The 17125-nt window shown below is 42.8% G+C and overlaps 1 protein-coding gene across 1 annotated transcript in view; it reads left to right on the top strand.

The window, feature by feature from the left end:
• The first annotated feature begins 6048 nt into the window (after positions 1–6048).
• PELI2 (pellino E3 ubiquitin protein ligase family member 2) overlaps positions 6049–17125 on the top strand; it is a 195530-nt gene continuing 184453 nt past the window's right edge. Inside the window, exon 1 of the mRNA XM_017961188.3 lies at positions 6049–6437. Within this exon, the coding sequence (XP_017816677.1) occupies positions 6361–6437 (77 nt within the window). The 5' untranslated portion in view covers positions 6049–6360. The remainder of the gene's footprint in view (positions 6438–17125) is intronic.

Genomic DNA, 17125 nt, shown 5'->3' with positions numbered 1-17125 from the left:
AGTCCACAGCTAACATAATACTCAACGATGAAAAACTACAAGCTTTTCCTCTAATGTCAGAAACAAGGCAAGGATGCCCACTCTTGCTATTTCTATTAACATAGTACTGAAATTCTTAGCCAGAACACTTATGCAAGAAAAAGAAATAAAAGGTCTCTGTTAATAAATTAGCTCTTTTCTCAGGTAACATGATTTTATACATGGCAAACCCTAAAGACTTCAGAAAATAACTGTTACAACTAATAAATGAATTCAGTAAAGTTGCAAGACACAAAAATCCACACACAAAAATCATTTGCATTTCTCTGCAGTAACAACAAACAATCCAAAAAAGAAAATAGAAAATCAATCCCATTTACAATAGCACCAAAAAGGATAAAGTACTTAGGAATGAACCCAGGAGGTAAAAGACTTCTACACTAAAAACCACAAAACGTTGCTGAAGGGAATTGAAGATACATAAATAAATGGAAAAATATCCAATGTTCATGAATTGGAAGGCTTAATATTGTTAACATGTACATACTAAACAAAGCTACATATTCAATGCTTTCCCTACCAGAATCCCAATGGCAATTTTTACAGAAATAGAAAAACTGAATCCAAAATTGATATAGAACCACAAAGAAGTTAAAACAATCTTGAGAAAGATAAACAAACCTGGAGGCCTCACACTTCCTGATTTCAAAACATATTCAAAGCTACAGTAACCAAAACAATATGGTAATGGCATAAAGACAGACATGTAGATCAATGGAACAAAATAGACAGCCCAGAAATAAACCCATTCATGTATGGTCAACTGATCTTCCACAAGAGTGACAAAATTACAAAATGGGGAAAGGGTAGTCTCTTCAACAAATGGTATTGGGAAAACTGAAGATCCACACAAAAAAGAATAAAATTGGACCCCTATTTTATATCATATGCAGAAATAAACTCAATAAAGACTTGAACATAAAACCTAAAATATAAATCTCTGAGAAGAAAACATAGGGGAAAGTCTTCATGCACAGGTCTTGGCAATGATTCCTTGATATGACACCAAAAGCACAGCGAATAAAAGCAAAAATAGCCAAGTGGGACTGCATAAAACTAAAAAGCTTCTGTACAACAAAGGAAACCAGCAAGAGAGAGGAAAAGCATACCAAACATAGGTATGGGATGGGAGAAAATATCTGCAAGACATATATCTCATAAGAGGTTACTACCCAAAATATATAAGAAACTCCTATAACTCAATAGCAAAACAAACAAAAACACAAATGACCCAATTAAAACATGGACAAAGGACTTAAATAGACACTTCATTAAAGAAGATATAGAAATCGCCAACAGATATAGCAAAAGATACTCAGTGTCACTAATCATCAGGAAATGCAAAACAAAATCACAATGAGATATCATCTCATATCTATTAGGATGGCCGCTATAACAAAACAAAACAGAAAATAACAAGAATTGGCAAGCATGTGGAGAAACTGGAACCTTTGTGTATTGTGGATGGGAATGTAAAATGGTGTGGCTGCTATGGAAAACAGTATAGAGATTCCTAAAAAAATTAAAAATAGAGCTAACATATCATCCAGCAATTCTAATTCAACGTATTTATCCAAAAATATTAAAATCAGGATCTCAAAGAGATGTTGTACTCTCATGTTCATTGCAGCATTATTTACAATCTAAATGTCTATTAACAGATGACATTAACAGATTAATGGATAAGGAAAATGTATATACTTACAATGAAATATTGTTCAGTCATTAAAAGAAGAAAATCCTGTCATATGCTATCATATGGATAAATCTGGAGGCCATTATGCTATGTAAAATAAACTAGTCACGGAAGGACAAATGACTACACGATTTACATATACGAAGTATCTCAAAAAATCAAACTCATCAAAGCAGGAAGTAGAATGGTAGTTGCCAGAGGCAAGGGGAGGGAGAAATGGTGAGTTGCTGTTCAATGGTATAAAGATTCAGTCACGTAAGATGAAAAAGTTCTAGAGATGTGCTGTAGAACAATGTTCTTATAATTAACAAGCTGTACTGTGCACTTAATAATCTGTTAATGGGGTAGTTCTCATGTTATGTGGGGTTTTTTCCCACAATAGGAAAAAGTCAATGTATCTTACAATAGCAAATCATGACAATGCAAATAAAAAATTATCACCCATTAAATTAGTAAGGATTTTTAAATGCTGGTGGGAGTTTCCTGAGGCAACCTCTCACATACCACTCGTTACAGTATAAACTGGCAGTTACAACCTTCTGAAAAATGGTTTGGAAATATGCATGAAAGGGTCTTACAGATATTTGTACCCTTTAATATAAGAATTTTACCTATAGAAATATGTCTTCATGAAGTAATAACAAATACAAACATGTTTATTATTTATAAGAGCAAAAATTAGAAAACTTGTACATATTCCATAGGAGGGGAACGGTTAATAAATGTTGATACTTACGATGAAACAAGAAAGATATTTTTGAAGTTTTAGTTACAAGAGAAAACGTCTAACAAAATAATATTAAATTAAAAAGGCAGGATACACTTTAGAGAGGGTGATTATACATATGTCAAAAATTAAAAATAAAAAATGAAGGAAAAATACAAAAATGATAAATATGTTTTTTTTCTGGGTAATGAGATTACAGATGATTTAAGATAATTTTTAAATCTTTTTTTATATTTCTAAAACTTTTGACAAAGAGCTTATATTACTCTCAGACAACTACAAAAAGATAGTTTAAAAATGAAATGTAATCTAAAGTTCCATGAAAAAATATACTGTATCCTGCTCAGTTTGTCCAAACATATTTTTGAAAGTGTCTACTTGCTCTTTAGTCTTTCCAAACATAAACATGTAAGGTAGAATGTAGAATGACCAAAAATTAGATGCTTCATTCTAGAAATACTGGAAGGTATTTGACTGACTTTAAGGTATGTCTAAAACATACAAGCACTTTTTCACTAAATCTTTTGATTTTAACAAAACAGGAAGATGTTTGGGGGAAAAGTCAAGGGAAAGCCTTACATTATTTATTTGTATGGTAAGCATATGGCCTCTGGTAGCCCAAGAAATAGCACGGACTCCCTCTGGGATGCTGTGGGTGGCTCATCCTCTTCAAGAGAGTGGTCTGGGGTGAGGGACATAAATGGAAAGGCAAGCAGAGAGGGCAGGGAAGGGTCTGCTTTGGCAATCAAGCCAGCCAAGCCCACCCTGGCTCTTAGTGGGTTGGCAGATGGCACAGCCAGATTGTCCCACCAGCCTGGAGCAACTCACTAAAACAATTACATTCAAGAGGGGATAAATCCATGCTACAATCAGATTCTTAGTATTAACTGGGGATGGTGGGGGTCATGTCCTAATTGGGTTAAGTTGTGAGCAAATAACTCTGATAAGAGATGCATGGAGAAAGTCTGATAAGAGATGCATGGAGAAAGTCACACGCTGGCTTCTTTAAGAACACAAGCCATCAACACTCTGAGAAAATCAAGTTAACACCCCTCACCACTCTGCCATTCCCCTATCTCTACCATTTGATACCATTTCAGAAGTGTTCTTTTTACCTTTACTCATGTCTGTTTCCTTGAAATCACAGAAAGCAACTGTGGGGACCTTGGGTACATAGAGTCTAGAAAAACAGACATAGTTTTGATGGGCTCATGCTGTGTTTCAAGAAAACTGAAAGTGTGAATGAGTTGCCAACAGTTAAAAATTGAGAGGTTTGGTGTAATCAGGATTTGAGGCTTTTAGAAAAATTAAATCTAGCAAGAGTGAACTGTCATTGTCACATGGCAACAATCAGCTAGAGATGAGTGACAGATAAGCCCTGTAGACAGCACAGACCCTACCAATGTGCCACAGTCCTCACTCAGCCCATTTGCTCATTTGGATTTCCATGCCTGGTCCCTGTATGTATTCTTGACTGCGATCAATAGAATTGCTCTTACCAGTCAGAAGCTTTCAGGGCTCAGAGTGATTCACAGAGCTGATCTAGCCTTGAGCTGCCTAGGATAAAAAGCCTCCATTGATACAAAAACTCATTCACAGCAACACTTCCTGTCAGTCAGTCTGATAAAGACAGACCTGATTAAGTACTATAAACATTCTCAAAGACATGTTAGGAGAGTAGAAAGAGAGATATATCTCTCTGAAAGTCAGGGGTGCCATAGGCAGATAGCTAGACTGGGGGGGCCTTGGAAGATTGGGATATCCTATGGGAAACTCTCAGCCTAGTGCTGGGAACTTAGTAGGAGGTCGATACATATTTCTATCTTCCTAAGAGCAGATGCGAAGCACAGCAAGGAAGAAATGCAGCTACAACAGTGTAATGCAATGCACACAGGCACAAAAGGCCAAGAGAGAAGGAAGGAGGTAATGGTAGCCTAGAGCAGGAGCAGCAATAGAGCAGGCCTAGAGAAGCTAGGGTGACAGAGGCAGGCACCAACGTAAACAGGACCGTGCAACTGCAGAATGATTCTGACAGATCTTTGATAGTTATACAATCTATGTGGTAAGTAGATGCACAGAGTAGATGAAGACAACATTAATCCAGCAGAAATTTGAAAGAAATTTACATCAACACTGGGGAGGAGAAATGATTTCTCCCTCTAGAAGGAGTGCTGGTTAAAACTGTAACAGATTTTTTATTACATATAAAAATATAGAGAATATGTAATATATGCAGAATAATATTCATTTGAAATATAGAATTTCTATAGTTAGCTGAAATAAGTTAACTGTTTAATAAAGTTTATTTTTGGCTTACCAATGGTGTGACTTTAGTTACTTTGGAATAATTTATTTCTAAAGCCTCAATTAAAAAAAAATCAGTTCCTAACTGAAGTAAAATTACCAGAAACATCATGTCACTACCGTAATAACCTGTCAGAGAAGGTTACACAAGGGGTGCAGCACAGCGGAATGGAAGGTTACAGATGCAATTATTATTTTTTCTAGCCCTTTGCTTCGGGTCATAGCCAACCAGTCACTATACACAGGGCAGCTTTTGCAGCATTTATTTCTTTAAATATTTCACAGTGTTGAGAGGCAGTGACCGGCAATAATATGTAGAGTTTCTAGCACATTATGAGTGCTTAATAAATGTTAGAACAATAAAATCCTGTATGATGAAAAACAGCAATCAGTAAAACTATTACAGTCTACAATATTTTAAAGCTGTAGCAATGACTAGTTTAAAAAGAATAGAAAGCAAACAGTGCACTGATTAAATCATGGTCACAAAGGAACATTTACATTCACTAAAAAATCCACCCAGGAAATTTCTCCTTATATGTATTAGGGGATGGAAAGAAGGCACGAGAAAAGTGGATAAAGTATGGATTAAAAAACAACTCTTCCCCCAACCCTCTGTCACCCCCCAAAAGCCAGTTGGAGTTCTGTTGACGACACGCCGGGGTAGCTACATCCAGTACAACGGTGGGGGTGCTCCAAGCGCCTTCGAAACGTCCTCTACTCCAGCACCAACTGGCAAAACCTTCTAATTGTCTAGACGCCTTTCTGCTTGGTTTTGGAAGGGGAGGCACCCAAGTGGGTGTGTGAGACACCTCCAGATGTAAGCCGGGACACAGTGACACCGAGAGAGCGCTCTTCTACTTGGAGAGGAAGTTAATCCCATCGAACTCCAGTCAGGAAAACGTAGGCTTGGGATCCGCGGCCGCTGGCTTCCAGGATCTCCCGCGGGCCTTCGCGGCTAAAGAACCAGGCGGCGAGGGCTGAGAACCCCGCGCTCTAAGTTTGGGGAAGGAAGTGAGGAAAAAAAATAGAGCTGCTCCTTTAAGAACTTCCTTTCCCTTTTACTCTATGTTTACATAACACAGGGGCTGAGCCTCCGCCGGGCCGAGGGGGGCGGGGAGTGGGCGCGGGCGGCCCCACGCGCCGGGGGAGGGGGCGCCCCGCGGGCCGGGGGCGGGCGGCTCGCTCCGCGTGGGGCGGGGCGGCTCCCACCTGCCCGCGCGCCGGCCCCCACCTCCCCCGCACGGCCCCCGCCTCTCGTGCGCCCGCTCCCTCCTCCCTCTCTCCCTCCCGCGGGGCTTCGGCGGCGGCGCTCGGCGCGGGCAGGTCCCCCTACTGCCCGGTCCCATTTGTTGCCGGCTCTGACTCGGGGCGGCCGCGGCGCGCGGAGCTCCGGGGAGTCAGGCGGAACAGCCGCGCAGCCACGACGGAGCAGCAGCGGGACTGGCCGCCCCGCGCCCCCTTCGCCGCCGTGCCCTTCCCCGGCGCGCTCACCCCGTTCTCGGGATGGGATTGTAGCGGCGGCGCGGACTCGGCGGGGATCGCGGCGGAGGCGGCGGCGGCGGCGGCGGCATCGGCTGCCGAGCGGGGCTCCATGTTTTCCCCTGGCCAGGAGGAGCACTGCGCCCCCAATAAGGAGCCAGTGAAATACGGGGAGCTGGTGGTGCTCGGGTGAGTCCTGGGGTCCCTGGTCCCGGGCAGCGGCGCGGGCGGGGAGCGTCCGCATCCTCGAGTGGGGCAGGCGGGGTGGCTCGGCGCTCTCTGGGGACTGCCGGGGCGCTCGGGGCGGCAGGAGAGGCTCGCAGGGCCGGGACGCCCCCCATGGGCGCGCGCTCCAGGCGCTGCGGCGGGCGCCGGGCTGCGCTGTCCCCGCGGAGGACGCAGCGGAGGAAGTGGCGGCCGGGACTCGGGCGACCCCGCAGGGGCAGCGCCGGGCACCGGGTCCGTGGCCGTATCGTGAGGGCGGGGGCAGGGGCTCCACTTCCCGCGCGCCGCGTCCGGCCGGGGAGGGCGGGCAGGAACTCGGGGTGAGGCGCCGCCGTCGCGGGCACTTCGCGGGGTCGCTTCCCGAAGCTGAGAGGCCGGCCGGCCCGGAGTCCAGTCTTCCCACCTCCCGGGCGGACCGTGGTTCCCGCGCCCCCGAACTCCGAGCGCGGCGCCGTGAGCTCGGGCTGCCGCGGGCTGTGGGATCCCCGGCTGCGCTTCGGAAATTGTTCCGATGACCGCCGCGGGCCGCCGCAGCCCGAGGGCAGTGAACGGTGTGTGACCCGGGCCGGCCGGTCCTCCGCTTTTCCTTGCTTGGAATGCCCTGGTGGGGAGGGGCAGGATGCGGCTGCTCGGGGCCTGGCACCGGGGCGCGGGCCGCATCCCCCTGGTCCCGGCCTCGCCAGTGTCCTGTCGGCCTTGGCTCCCTCTCTGCTGGTGAAAGCCGCATTTTGTAGATAGTAATTATGTACAATCGTTAAACGGCAGCAATTAGAGACTTCATCTACTTCCTGAGTTTCCTTGTGACATTTCTATTGTTTACCCTTAATAAGCCAGGAGAGAGGCTTCGCGGGATTATAGCTGGATATAGTGGGCAGTGAAAGGGGAGGGGGAGGGGGGAAGTGCAGGAAACTGGGGAGAAGGAACAACTTGGGTTTAGTGTTGAAGAAAGGATTATTTTTTCCTTTGGATGTGTTGCTCCTGGGAACCCGCGCTTTTGTCCTTCTGCGTTGAAAGACCTGTATTCAGAACATCCTTGGCGCTGATAGGTAGGCTTAGCACACATATGAGGAGTCATGGCTGTGGGAAGACTCAGGGAACTTTGCAAAACGTGTTTTGATACTTGAGTACCTTGAAGTAAGTGCTGACTTAAAAATAATTTAAGAGGAGTTTTTTAAGGGAAGCTTCCAGACACCGCACAACTCAAAGCTTCCCAGTCTTCCTGACTTTGTTGCTAGTGCATTAAGTGGGGGTAGTATTGGAAATCTCATTACCTATTTTGAAGCTGTTTGCAGGTAAGTGTTTTTCTCACCTGCATCTTAATTGCACTTCAAAGACAAATATCAGGGTTCACAGGAAGGCGGGAGGAATGACAGGAGAAAAACCACAGTATAGTCTGTCTTATGTAACTTCAGCCCAACCTAATTTTGTGGAGTTTGGTTTTGTGTGGCTGGCTTCAAAGTATGTTTAACACTGGGAATTTGACGCGGAAGATTAACGTATGCCAGGACATTATTTTCATTATTTCCTTTTGAGGAAATAATTGTTGAGATGTTTCAGAAAAGCAGCGAGTGGGCCTGGAGAGGTTTTGTGTTCATAGCTGGAAGTGCAGGGCATTCCGAAGCCACGGAAAGGATTGAAACCCTGGATTGTCCTAGTATCATACATGGTCTTACTGCACAGGAGCCTGTGGATATAACGTTGCAGTTGCATACGCTCTGCCCTTTGCTAATGCTTTTCCAGGAGACCAAGGTATGACATAGTTGGCCCTTAGTGGGCGAGACACTCAATCGTCATTTGTGTACCTACTCTGTGCCTATGCTGTTTAGGCATTGCTGATGCAGTGGGAACAGGGAACTTTCATTTTAGTGTGGAGTGACAGGCATAAACAGAAAGAAACATTCAAATAGATGAGTAATAAGTGACCATTTCAGGTGTAACCAAGTTCTAAAGAGGAGCTGATAAACTTGGAGAGTGACTGCTTAGGTGGGTATTGCTTTCTTCCACTGGAAGATCAGGGAAGTTCTCTCTCAGGAGGTGAAATGTGAATAGAGGATGCTAGTCTGGTTTTTGAATACTTGAATTGTGGTATTTTTCTTTTTTTGAGAGTAGGTTTCTGACTGTTTACCAATGTTGAACACATTGTAGAGTGCAGGTGAAAGAGTGACTAGGTAGGTACATTTTTAAAGAGAACCTTATTGATATTCCACCCTTAGGGTTTCAGACAGTGTACTTCATCTTAAAACAACAATAACATTCACATAGAATTACTGTCTTTATGATATTATCTTTATGTCCTCTGGGACATAAATATTGGAAAACAAAATTTCAGGTAGATTTTCTGAATAATGAGATGATTCCTGAGATCTAAAAATGGCTAATATTTGATATTGATAGAAGCTTTGCTTGTCAAATTCAGTGCTGTTTTGTTTTTTAATGGTTATGTGACTGTCCTTTTTGCTCACTTTTGAATGTCATAGTAGAACATTACTAGGAAATCCTGGAGAGCGGAATGAAGAGCTGATAGATGTCTATATCCATATACAAATACTTCTGTATCTTTTCATGTGTTACACAGTATTATTAAGAGGTTCCACATAGCTAGGATTTTAGTGAGCTCATCACTTTCTGGGCAGATTAGTGGAATTTAATTATTTCATGATTCCAGCCAGTTATTGTATCATAGCCGCGACTCTGTTGTGTCCACTGCTTAACTGAAGGTAGAGAAAAATGAGTGATCTAACTAGCAGGGCTTTTTGCTATAGTTTTAAACTTACTAATGTTTTAAGGTTAGGGAAGTGGATCAGGATTTGAGAGGCAGTTTGATATAGTGGGAAGAACATGCATTTACAGGTGGGTGACCTGGATAAGCCCTGCTCTCTTGCTGACTGGCTCTGTGACTTTGGTTTAGTTCCTCCTCTTCCTCTCTGTTTCTTTATCCATTTGCAAGATATGATTGGATTAGGTCGCCTTCAAGAGCCCTTCCTGGTCTGTGCTCAGTAATTCTGTTCATTGGCGCAAATGTGGAAAATATTTAGTTACATATTCTAGGTTCCCTGACAGTTGTTTTAATAGCAGAAAAGACCAGTGCGGTGGTTGTTTTTTATGAAGGAGATGTGCTTAAAAACAGAATGTTTAAAAAAGTTGTAATGATATATACATCTATTTGACTCACTGATGTTAGATTACCCATGAGAGCATTTAAATTGGGTAAAACTTTATGTTCCAAGTTCAAGAAAGACAGTGATGTTTTGAAGTTTAGGTAAATAGATGGAAATAACCAGCATAAAGATGAGATGATCTCATGATAAAAATTTAGGACTGGACAGCATTAGGAGAAATACCTAATGTAGATGACAGGTTGATGGGTGCAGCAAACCACCATGGCACATATATACCTATGTAACAAACCACAGTCTGCACATGTATCCCAGACTTAAAGTATAATAAAAAAAAAAATAGGACTGGAAGGAAGCCTCATGGTCATGGCATATGTTTAGCCCTTGTATTTTATTCATAAGGAAACTGAGGCTCCCAGAACGAGAGAGGTTCAAGTTCATAGTTGGTTTGGGCTGAACTGGGTGGCTGTAGTACCCCACTCTACCCTTTCCCCACTTTAAGACAGATTCCAGCAGCGCTGCCAGTTCCTCAGAGCATCCTTTCTGGATTCAATTTGAAGCATGTCGCTCTCTTGCTGACTAATGGCCCATCGTGGTTTTTGGAAAAATACTGCTTACTCTCTTAGTTCTTCTCACCTCACAGTTGAATGGATAATGCATTTTGCAAGCCTTTTTTTTTTTTTTTTTTTTTTTTCTTTTGTTGCTTCACAAAATGTATTTTTATTGGCTCTCTCAACCAAGGGTTCTTAACCTAGGGTCCACAGATGGAGTTTGCTAAGTTCTTGAACTTAGATGGGGGAAAAATATGTCTTTATTTTCATGATATTCAAACTGCAGTTTAGCATTTTCATTCACTTATGAGTGTAGGCAACAAAAAGATTTGCTGCTAAATTTTGTTATTTAATGCATTATTACAGAAGTGCACTTATGTATTACAATTTAAGACTTTTGAGAATGAAGCATAACTGATACCAATCGTAATCCTTTGTATTTTAGTTTATATGTTTAAAAACATAGTCTGAGAAGGGCTCAGTACATGTCATCAAACTGCCAAAGGGATTCTTGGCACAAAAAGAGGGTAAGAACCTCTACAAATGAAAATATATAAATATGACTGAAAAATGAAGTATTTTGGTAGAAATTGATTAAGCTCTACAGAAGGAGGTAGATACCTGCCTCATTTCCTTTGGATGATACAGTGTTCTGTCAGATAAGACAAAGAGGATTATAGTAGCTTGTAGAGTTTATGGTCTTTTTTTTTTTTTTTTTTTAAAGCAGATCCCAATTTCTATATGCTTTTTGTTGTTGCTGTAACCTCAACACTTTGCCTTGACTACTCCACCCTTTGGTGGCAATGAGAAACCTTCAAATATACCCTAACACTTTTCCTTTTCTTATCCTCCACTCTAATTTGGGCCCAAAGACATCAAACTTAATATCTTTTATAGACTAAAAGGTCTTTGAACTTAAAAAAAATTCATAAAACAAAATCTTTGCTGTCACTCAGCATGTGGGGTGATCTGAAGAGCTCAGACCTGTTTGTGTGGATGGAGTGTCTAATTCTGTAGGCTATTAAGGGTTATGGTGTTACTGGCTTTGAGTTGCTATATTTTCCTTTACTAACTTTAGCCTTGTTTGGAATATGTGGCTGTCTGTGTTGCTGTGCGGTTTCTGGTCTGGCATTCTCAGATTTATTTGTTTCTCTCTTTAACACACCAAGACTGAAACCTTCATTAGGGCTTTTCATTTCTGGTTGTGTTTCATCCTGCGATCAATATTTGGGGATGCTGTATATAAAGGAAAGTAAAACAGGCTTGATTCAGGTTCAGTAATTTTACCAAGTATTTTATCGAAAAGATAAAATATTTATGCACAAAGGACCAAAGCAAACAAAATAGCTGTTACTATATTTGAGGGAGATGAGTATTGTCACATTGGAGCACTGGTTTTATTTCTGCTGTGCAGGGCTTGCAGTGTGGCTTTCCTGAAAGTATGTATATGGGGTTGTAGGTTGGCTTTTGAATGGAGACAACAGCAACTTGGTAGACCTCATTGGTATGGGAGAAAAATAACTGAAAAGTAATTTATAATGTCTTTTGATTTAATTAAACATTTCTCCTGGGGTGTGCAGAAATCTATTTTATAAAAAGAAAAGTAAAGGTTAGAATAATTCATTTATTAGTTCTTACTGAGCTTATTGTCACTTTATCTTCTGGAAAATAAAATAACAAGAGCAGAAAGTGCTTCGTGTTTCTTAGCTTTGTCTAAATCAGCTGTTCTCAACCACTGTCTCAACTACCTCATATGTGATGATCAGTCTTGAGGGTATGTGGCCAGTAATTTATGACAAGTAATAAAATGTGGATCTTTCAAATGATTCGGAGATGTCCTGTTAATAATGCCATTTTTCACCCTCTTGCATTCTGATGTGTTTTCTCAAGTGGGAGAAAAGGGGGTGGAGTTATATCAGGCAATCCAGGAATGTATTCATTCAGCAAATATTTATTGGCTGTCGACTCTTCCAGGCATGAGGAATACAGCTAGGACAAGGCAGACACATTCATTTTCCTGGTGAACTGCTCTCTTATTTTTGTCCCAGCCTCTTTGTGGATAACCATTACTGATACATGGTTCATTGATGTATTCCCCAAATATTTGAGCATCTGCCACTTGTCAGATGCTGTGGATTGCACTAAGGGATGCGCAGGTGAACAAGACAGTCATGGTCCCTGCTGCTGCAGAGCTGACAGCCTAGCTAGGAGACCAGAAGGCTGGGATGGTGGATGTGTTAGCGAGTCCCCTAGCCGTGTGCCAGGATGAGATGGGGATGACCAGGTTGGGGATAAGAGGGAAAGAGTGCTTTCTGAAGTAGATTTGGAGTGTTCTGCAACCTGGAGATGAGCACATGCGGCTACTTTGAGGAACAGACTAAACTGTGGTTTTTCTCCTGTCATTCTTCCCTTTATGGCTAGAAAAGAATGATTGAATGAAATAATGTGAGGGATGATGATGGAGGGGAGATCATGAAGGGCTTGTAAGATATTGGAAGGGATTTGGACTTTACCCTGAGGGCAGAGGACACTGTCGCAGAGTTTTCCAGTATGAGATGGGAGTGAAGAAAGCCCTCTGCTCTTTGCAGAATGGAGTTGGAAGGCACAGTGGAGTTGGAAGGCACAGTGGAGTTGGAAGGAGAAACTGAGGCTGCAGCCCAACAAAGCAAAGAGAGAATGGAGTGTGAGCTAGAGGGCAGCCGTCTTGCTTTTAGTTCGTGGTTTGGGTACCTCCTGAGACCTAGTTTCGTGTGATTGACCATTCATTCCGTGACTCAATATATTGACTGAGGACCAGTACTGCTCCCAGCCCTGGGCTACACCAGCGAACAAGACAGACAGCTTCCCTTCCTGCCTGCTTGGAGCTTACCTTTTACTGGGAAAGGTGAGCAAGGAAATGAGTAGATAAAAAAGGGAACTTCAGAGACTGCTGGTAGGAAACTAAAGCAGGATAAGGAGGAAGAGAGTGATTGGGTGGGCAGGGGTGGGTGAATTGGCAGGGTAAAATGCTAGGGATAAGGTAGCAGGGGATCCTTTCGGGCAGAATAATCAGGAAAAGCTTTTCTGAGAAAATAATCCTGTGTCCTTTGAGAGTCCCCACTTCTTTCAGTTACTTACTTTTTTTTTCTGTTTAAGCCACCTTGAGTGGGTTCTGCTCTTACAATCAGAAGATTCCAAGCATTCCGTTGTTAAGAGGCAAAGTATATAAGCAATTTACTGAAGGGAAAATAGAAGTGTAAACAAATATAAGGGCAGATAGTTAAGCATCCCTGGGCAAAAACGTGGTTCTGCCCTCTGTGCTGCTTGCCATGTGCCCAGAGTGGCCATTGCATTCCACTAGAGCGTATTGCTCCTTGAGGGTAGGAACCCTGGCTTCCACCCCGCTTGGAGTGCTGGGCTTACCTTTCTGGTGCATGTTAGGTACTCGCTGAGCCTCTTGGAGAAATGGATTTCTGTGACACACCCTAGTTTACCACCCCACATGGAGATGTGGCCAGGGCTCAGTGAATGTTTCTGGACTTGGAAGAACATTTTGCTTCTGTAGCACAACTGCAGTTTTGTAAACAATCCTACCAACCTTTAGGGCCCAAGTCGCAGTTTCCCTGAGAAACTAAACATGTGCTTTACTGACATCAGATATTCTAGTTTCAACTTTTGTTTGTTTTTCTTTTTGTCAGTCACCTAGCAGTCATGTTGTCACCTGCAGAAAGTCCTGCCTTGAAGGGAAGCTGGCCATCTGTTCTGATTCCACCAGCTGCTCAGAGCTGCATTGCAGTGCGCCACAGTGGCGTTGAAAGGCTGTGGTCATTAATGCCTGTTAATGATGGCTGGAAATACTGTGGCATACAAGCCTCTTGGATGACAGACCTAATAAATATGCATCAGGGGGCATTTTCAGCAGCAGGTTTAAGGCTATTGAGAGTCATTCTTGATTGAGGTTTTCTTTCTAGCCATCCACATAATGCTTCTCACTCTCAAAACACTTAACTCTGCTTATCCCTGCTTTTCTGCTCATGCAGAATCTGTTTTTAGGATGAGAAATCATTATTTCAAGCTTTGTACTTCCATTCTTATTAGTACTGGTTTAACAGAATTTAACCAGAGCGAGCAGTTGTGTGTTTGGCTTCTAGGCTATGGGTATAAAACGGCTGATCATGATTACCAAGTACTTCGGAGGACCTCGGTGGCCCCCTTCCTTTCCCATTTTGTGCTTCCTGCTCCATGATTATAGAACACTAATTATAATCAGAACTGGTGATGGGTGAGCAATTAGGCTTTTCTGGACTGATGATTGATTGATTGATTGATTGATTGATTGTGCTGGGGAAAGGCCGTTCCTGCGGAAGGATTGTAAACACAAAGGAGTGTGCTTTCAAACCAGATCCCAGAAGATTGTGGGGACTAGATCCTTGATGGAGTACATGAGATTACATTATGGTTTGGTTACTTCCATCACATGCTCTGGATATAACTCAAAATGCAACCTGACAAGACTGATAAGAAATAAATTCATTCAGTTTTTGTCGAGTTGTTTTTTCCCTCCTTGGGTTATTGATCATTCTAGTGAGCACAATTTCAGCCTTTTGGATGAGTTATTCCAAACATTAAGTACTGTACGGTGTGAAAATCTTAGCTAACAAAAGCATTTTTAGAGTGACTTTATAATTTATAAGTCATCTCCCAGTCTTTTTGCATTTGTTAATCTCCAGTATTATCTCCTGAAATTTGTTGAGAGCACGGCAGTTGAAGAATAGCCTAGCTTACTGAGAACTATGCTTCTGGTAGACTGGAACATAAGCAGCTTTCACCCAGGAGAGCTAATGCATGACACAGATTTTCAAGCTTTTAAAGGTCACCTGACATGAAATAACAGAACTAAGAGATTGGAGTAGGTGAGGTAATCTATAGAAGCATCCTGCAGGTACAGGTTGGCGGAAGGACCAGAAGAATGTTAACGCTGCATTCGGGTGGTTAGAGGACAGGATGAAGAGCTCATTTATATTGGTTGTACCTGTCTGTGACTGTTGGCAGTAAGAAGGTAGTGCAGTTCCTGAAGTACTTTATGTCTCCTCCACACCATGGAGAACAGTTCTGTGTTGGTGAGAAGCAAGCCAAGGCAGAAGATTGCTCTTGTCTGATGCAGTTTAGACAGCAGCCACTGCTGCCAGCCACCTGCATAGCACTCAGGGTGGGGAGAGCTACAGGCCTAGCATCCACTGGTTACTGCCTCCAGATTGAACACTTGGCCATAGAAAGAAAATGAAAACATTCTTCTAGTAGCTAAAGTGAACGTAACTTCTGAAATTTCCCCAAATTCTGTTTGGGGAATTTTAGCATTTTTCATTTCTAATGAGAGGGAATGAAAAATGTAAAATAAAAACTTTTGCATTCAAAATTGATCAACTGGTGTAAAAGAAATTTAAATAATTGAACTTCCAAATGATGTTAAGTTTCTAGCTTTCATAATTTTGTCATTTTTAAAGCTTAAAATTATAATAAGAATTTTGAGATGCATGCGCATATGTATATATTTTATTGCATGTGTGTTCTGCGTGGGTATATTAAAAATGAGATTCATAGATCCTTCACATGGACCCCTGAACCTTAAGTTGAAGAAAAAAAATGGGATTCCCTCTACATACTAGGAATTAAGCACTATCTCAGCATACACACTAAACACTGATCACTCAGTTTATGTTAGGTGATGCTGTTGTTGTTGCTATTTTACGAGGCTAATTTCACTTCAGAGGACTAGGGGTGCTACATAAGGAAATGTCCCCGCAGGGGTATACAGTCTAAGGGCAAGACAGATGACTTAGCAACAACTCATTAATTAGGATGTAGAGGGGTGGTGGGCGAGAGCTGTGGGCATATGATATGCCAGATTCCATTAGGTGGTTTACATTATCCTTTCCAGGAGTTCAAATTCGTTATCTGGGCAGTGAGGCTCCAGCTTAGTGACTTGTCCAAGGCTCACTCCCTAGTTAGTGGGAATCTGGTTAGAAGGTAGGTCCTTATGGCTCTCATGCTTGATTATTTCCACCAGGGTGAAGGTGAGAGGCATGTGTATTGCTGGGAGATTGGGAAAGATTTCGTGGGGCAGGTGGCCTTTAGCAGAGCCTTGAGAGGTGACCTGGGTTTTTATAGAGCAGTAGTAATAAATGCATGGCAATTATGGAACCTTGAGGGATTTGGCTGGAGGCTGAAGTACTTGGTGAGGCAGGTGAAGTTGGCAAGTCAGGTTGGGGTATTGTCGGGGTATTGAAATACTTGGGCTAGGGTTATAATAGGTAATCTCAGAGTGGTCCCTGCCTTCATGGAGCTTATAGTCCATCAAGAAGGAAGCCCTTTTAGCAAACCTGGCAAGGTGCTGCCAAGGAGTACAGGGTTTCATGTACAGCAGGGGACAAAATTTGTGTTGGGGGGAGGGCAGATTTTTGTGGGGAGGGAAGGAATTCCATGTCAGCAGAAGTAGAAAGGGTTCGCAAGGGGAAAGCAAGAGTGCCTGGAGGCACATCGAGAGGCTGAGGGTCAGAGGCTGAGAGATACCCAGCGCCTTTGGAATGGAAGGGGTGAGAGGGCCTTTGTGATGAGAGAGACTTGAAAGGAAGGACCTGGGCCCAATAAAGTCTGTGGCCTCCGGGAGGGGGAAGCCCTGCTAATAAGGGCTTTATTCCAGACTCCAGGTAGCAGGCAGTGTCAGCCTTCTGAGTAGGTTAGTGAACTAATCCTTAAGACCCGGTCTTGCTTGAAATCTCCAAATAGGCTTGTTTTCCCTTTTGTAGTTAGTTTCCCTCCTACCTTTGTCTCACTTCCCCTGCCAAAGAACAGTTGCTCACAATGGGTGTAGCCCTTCTGTGCGATGGTGACAGTGAGATGGGATGACATGATCCATTTAGTCCTTTGGGCACTCAGTGGTTTGATTTTGAAACTTGTGCTGGAACTAGTGAATGTTTTGGGGTTAAACTCCACTGGCCAAGCAGTT

Source organism: Papio anubis, chromosome 7 (assembly GCF_008728515.1).
Source record: "Papio anubis isolate 15944 chromosome 7, Panubis1.0, whole genome shotgun sequence".
Classification (NCBI taxonomy): domain Eukaryota; kingdom Metazoa; phylum Chordata; class Mammalia; order Primates; family Cercopithecidae; genus Papio; species Papio anubis.
This window is presented reverse-complemented; position numbering and strand designations above follow the sequence as displayed.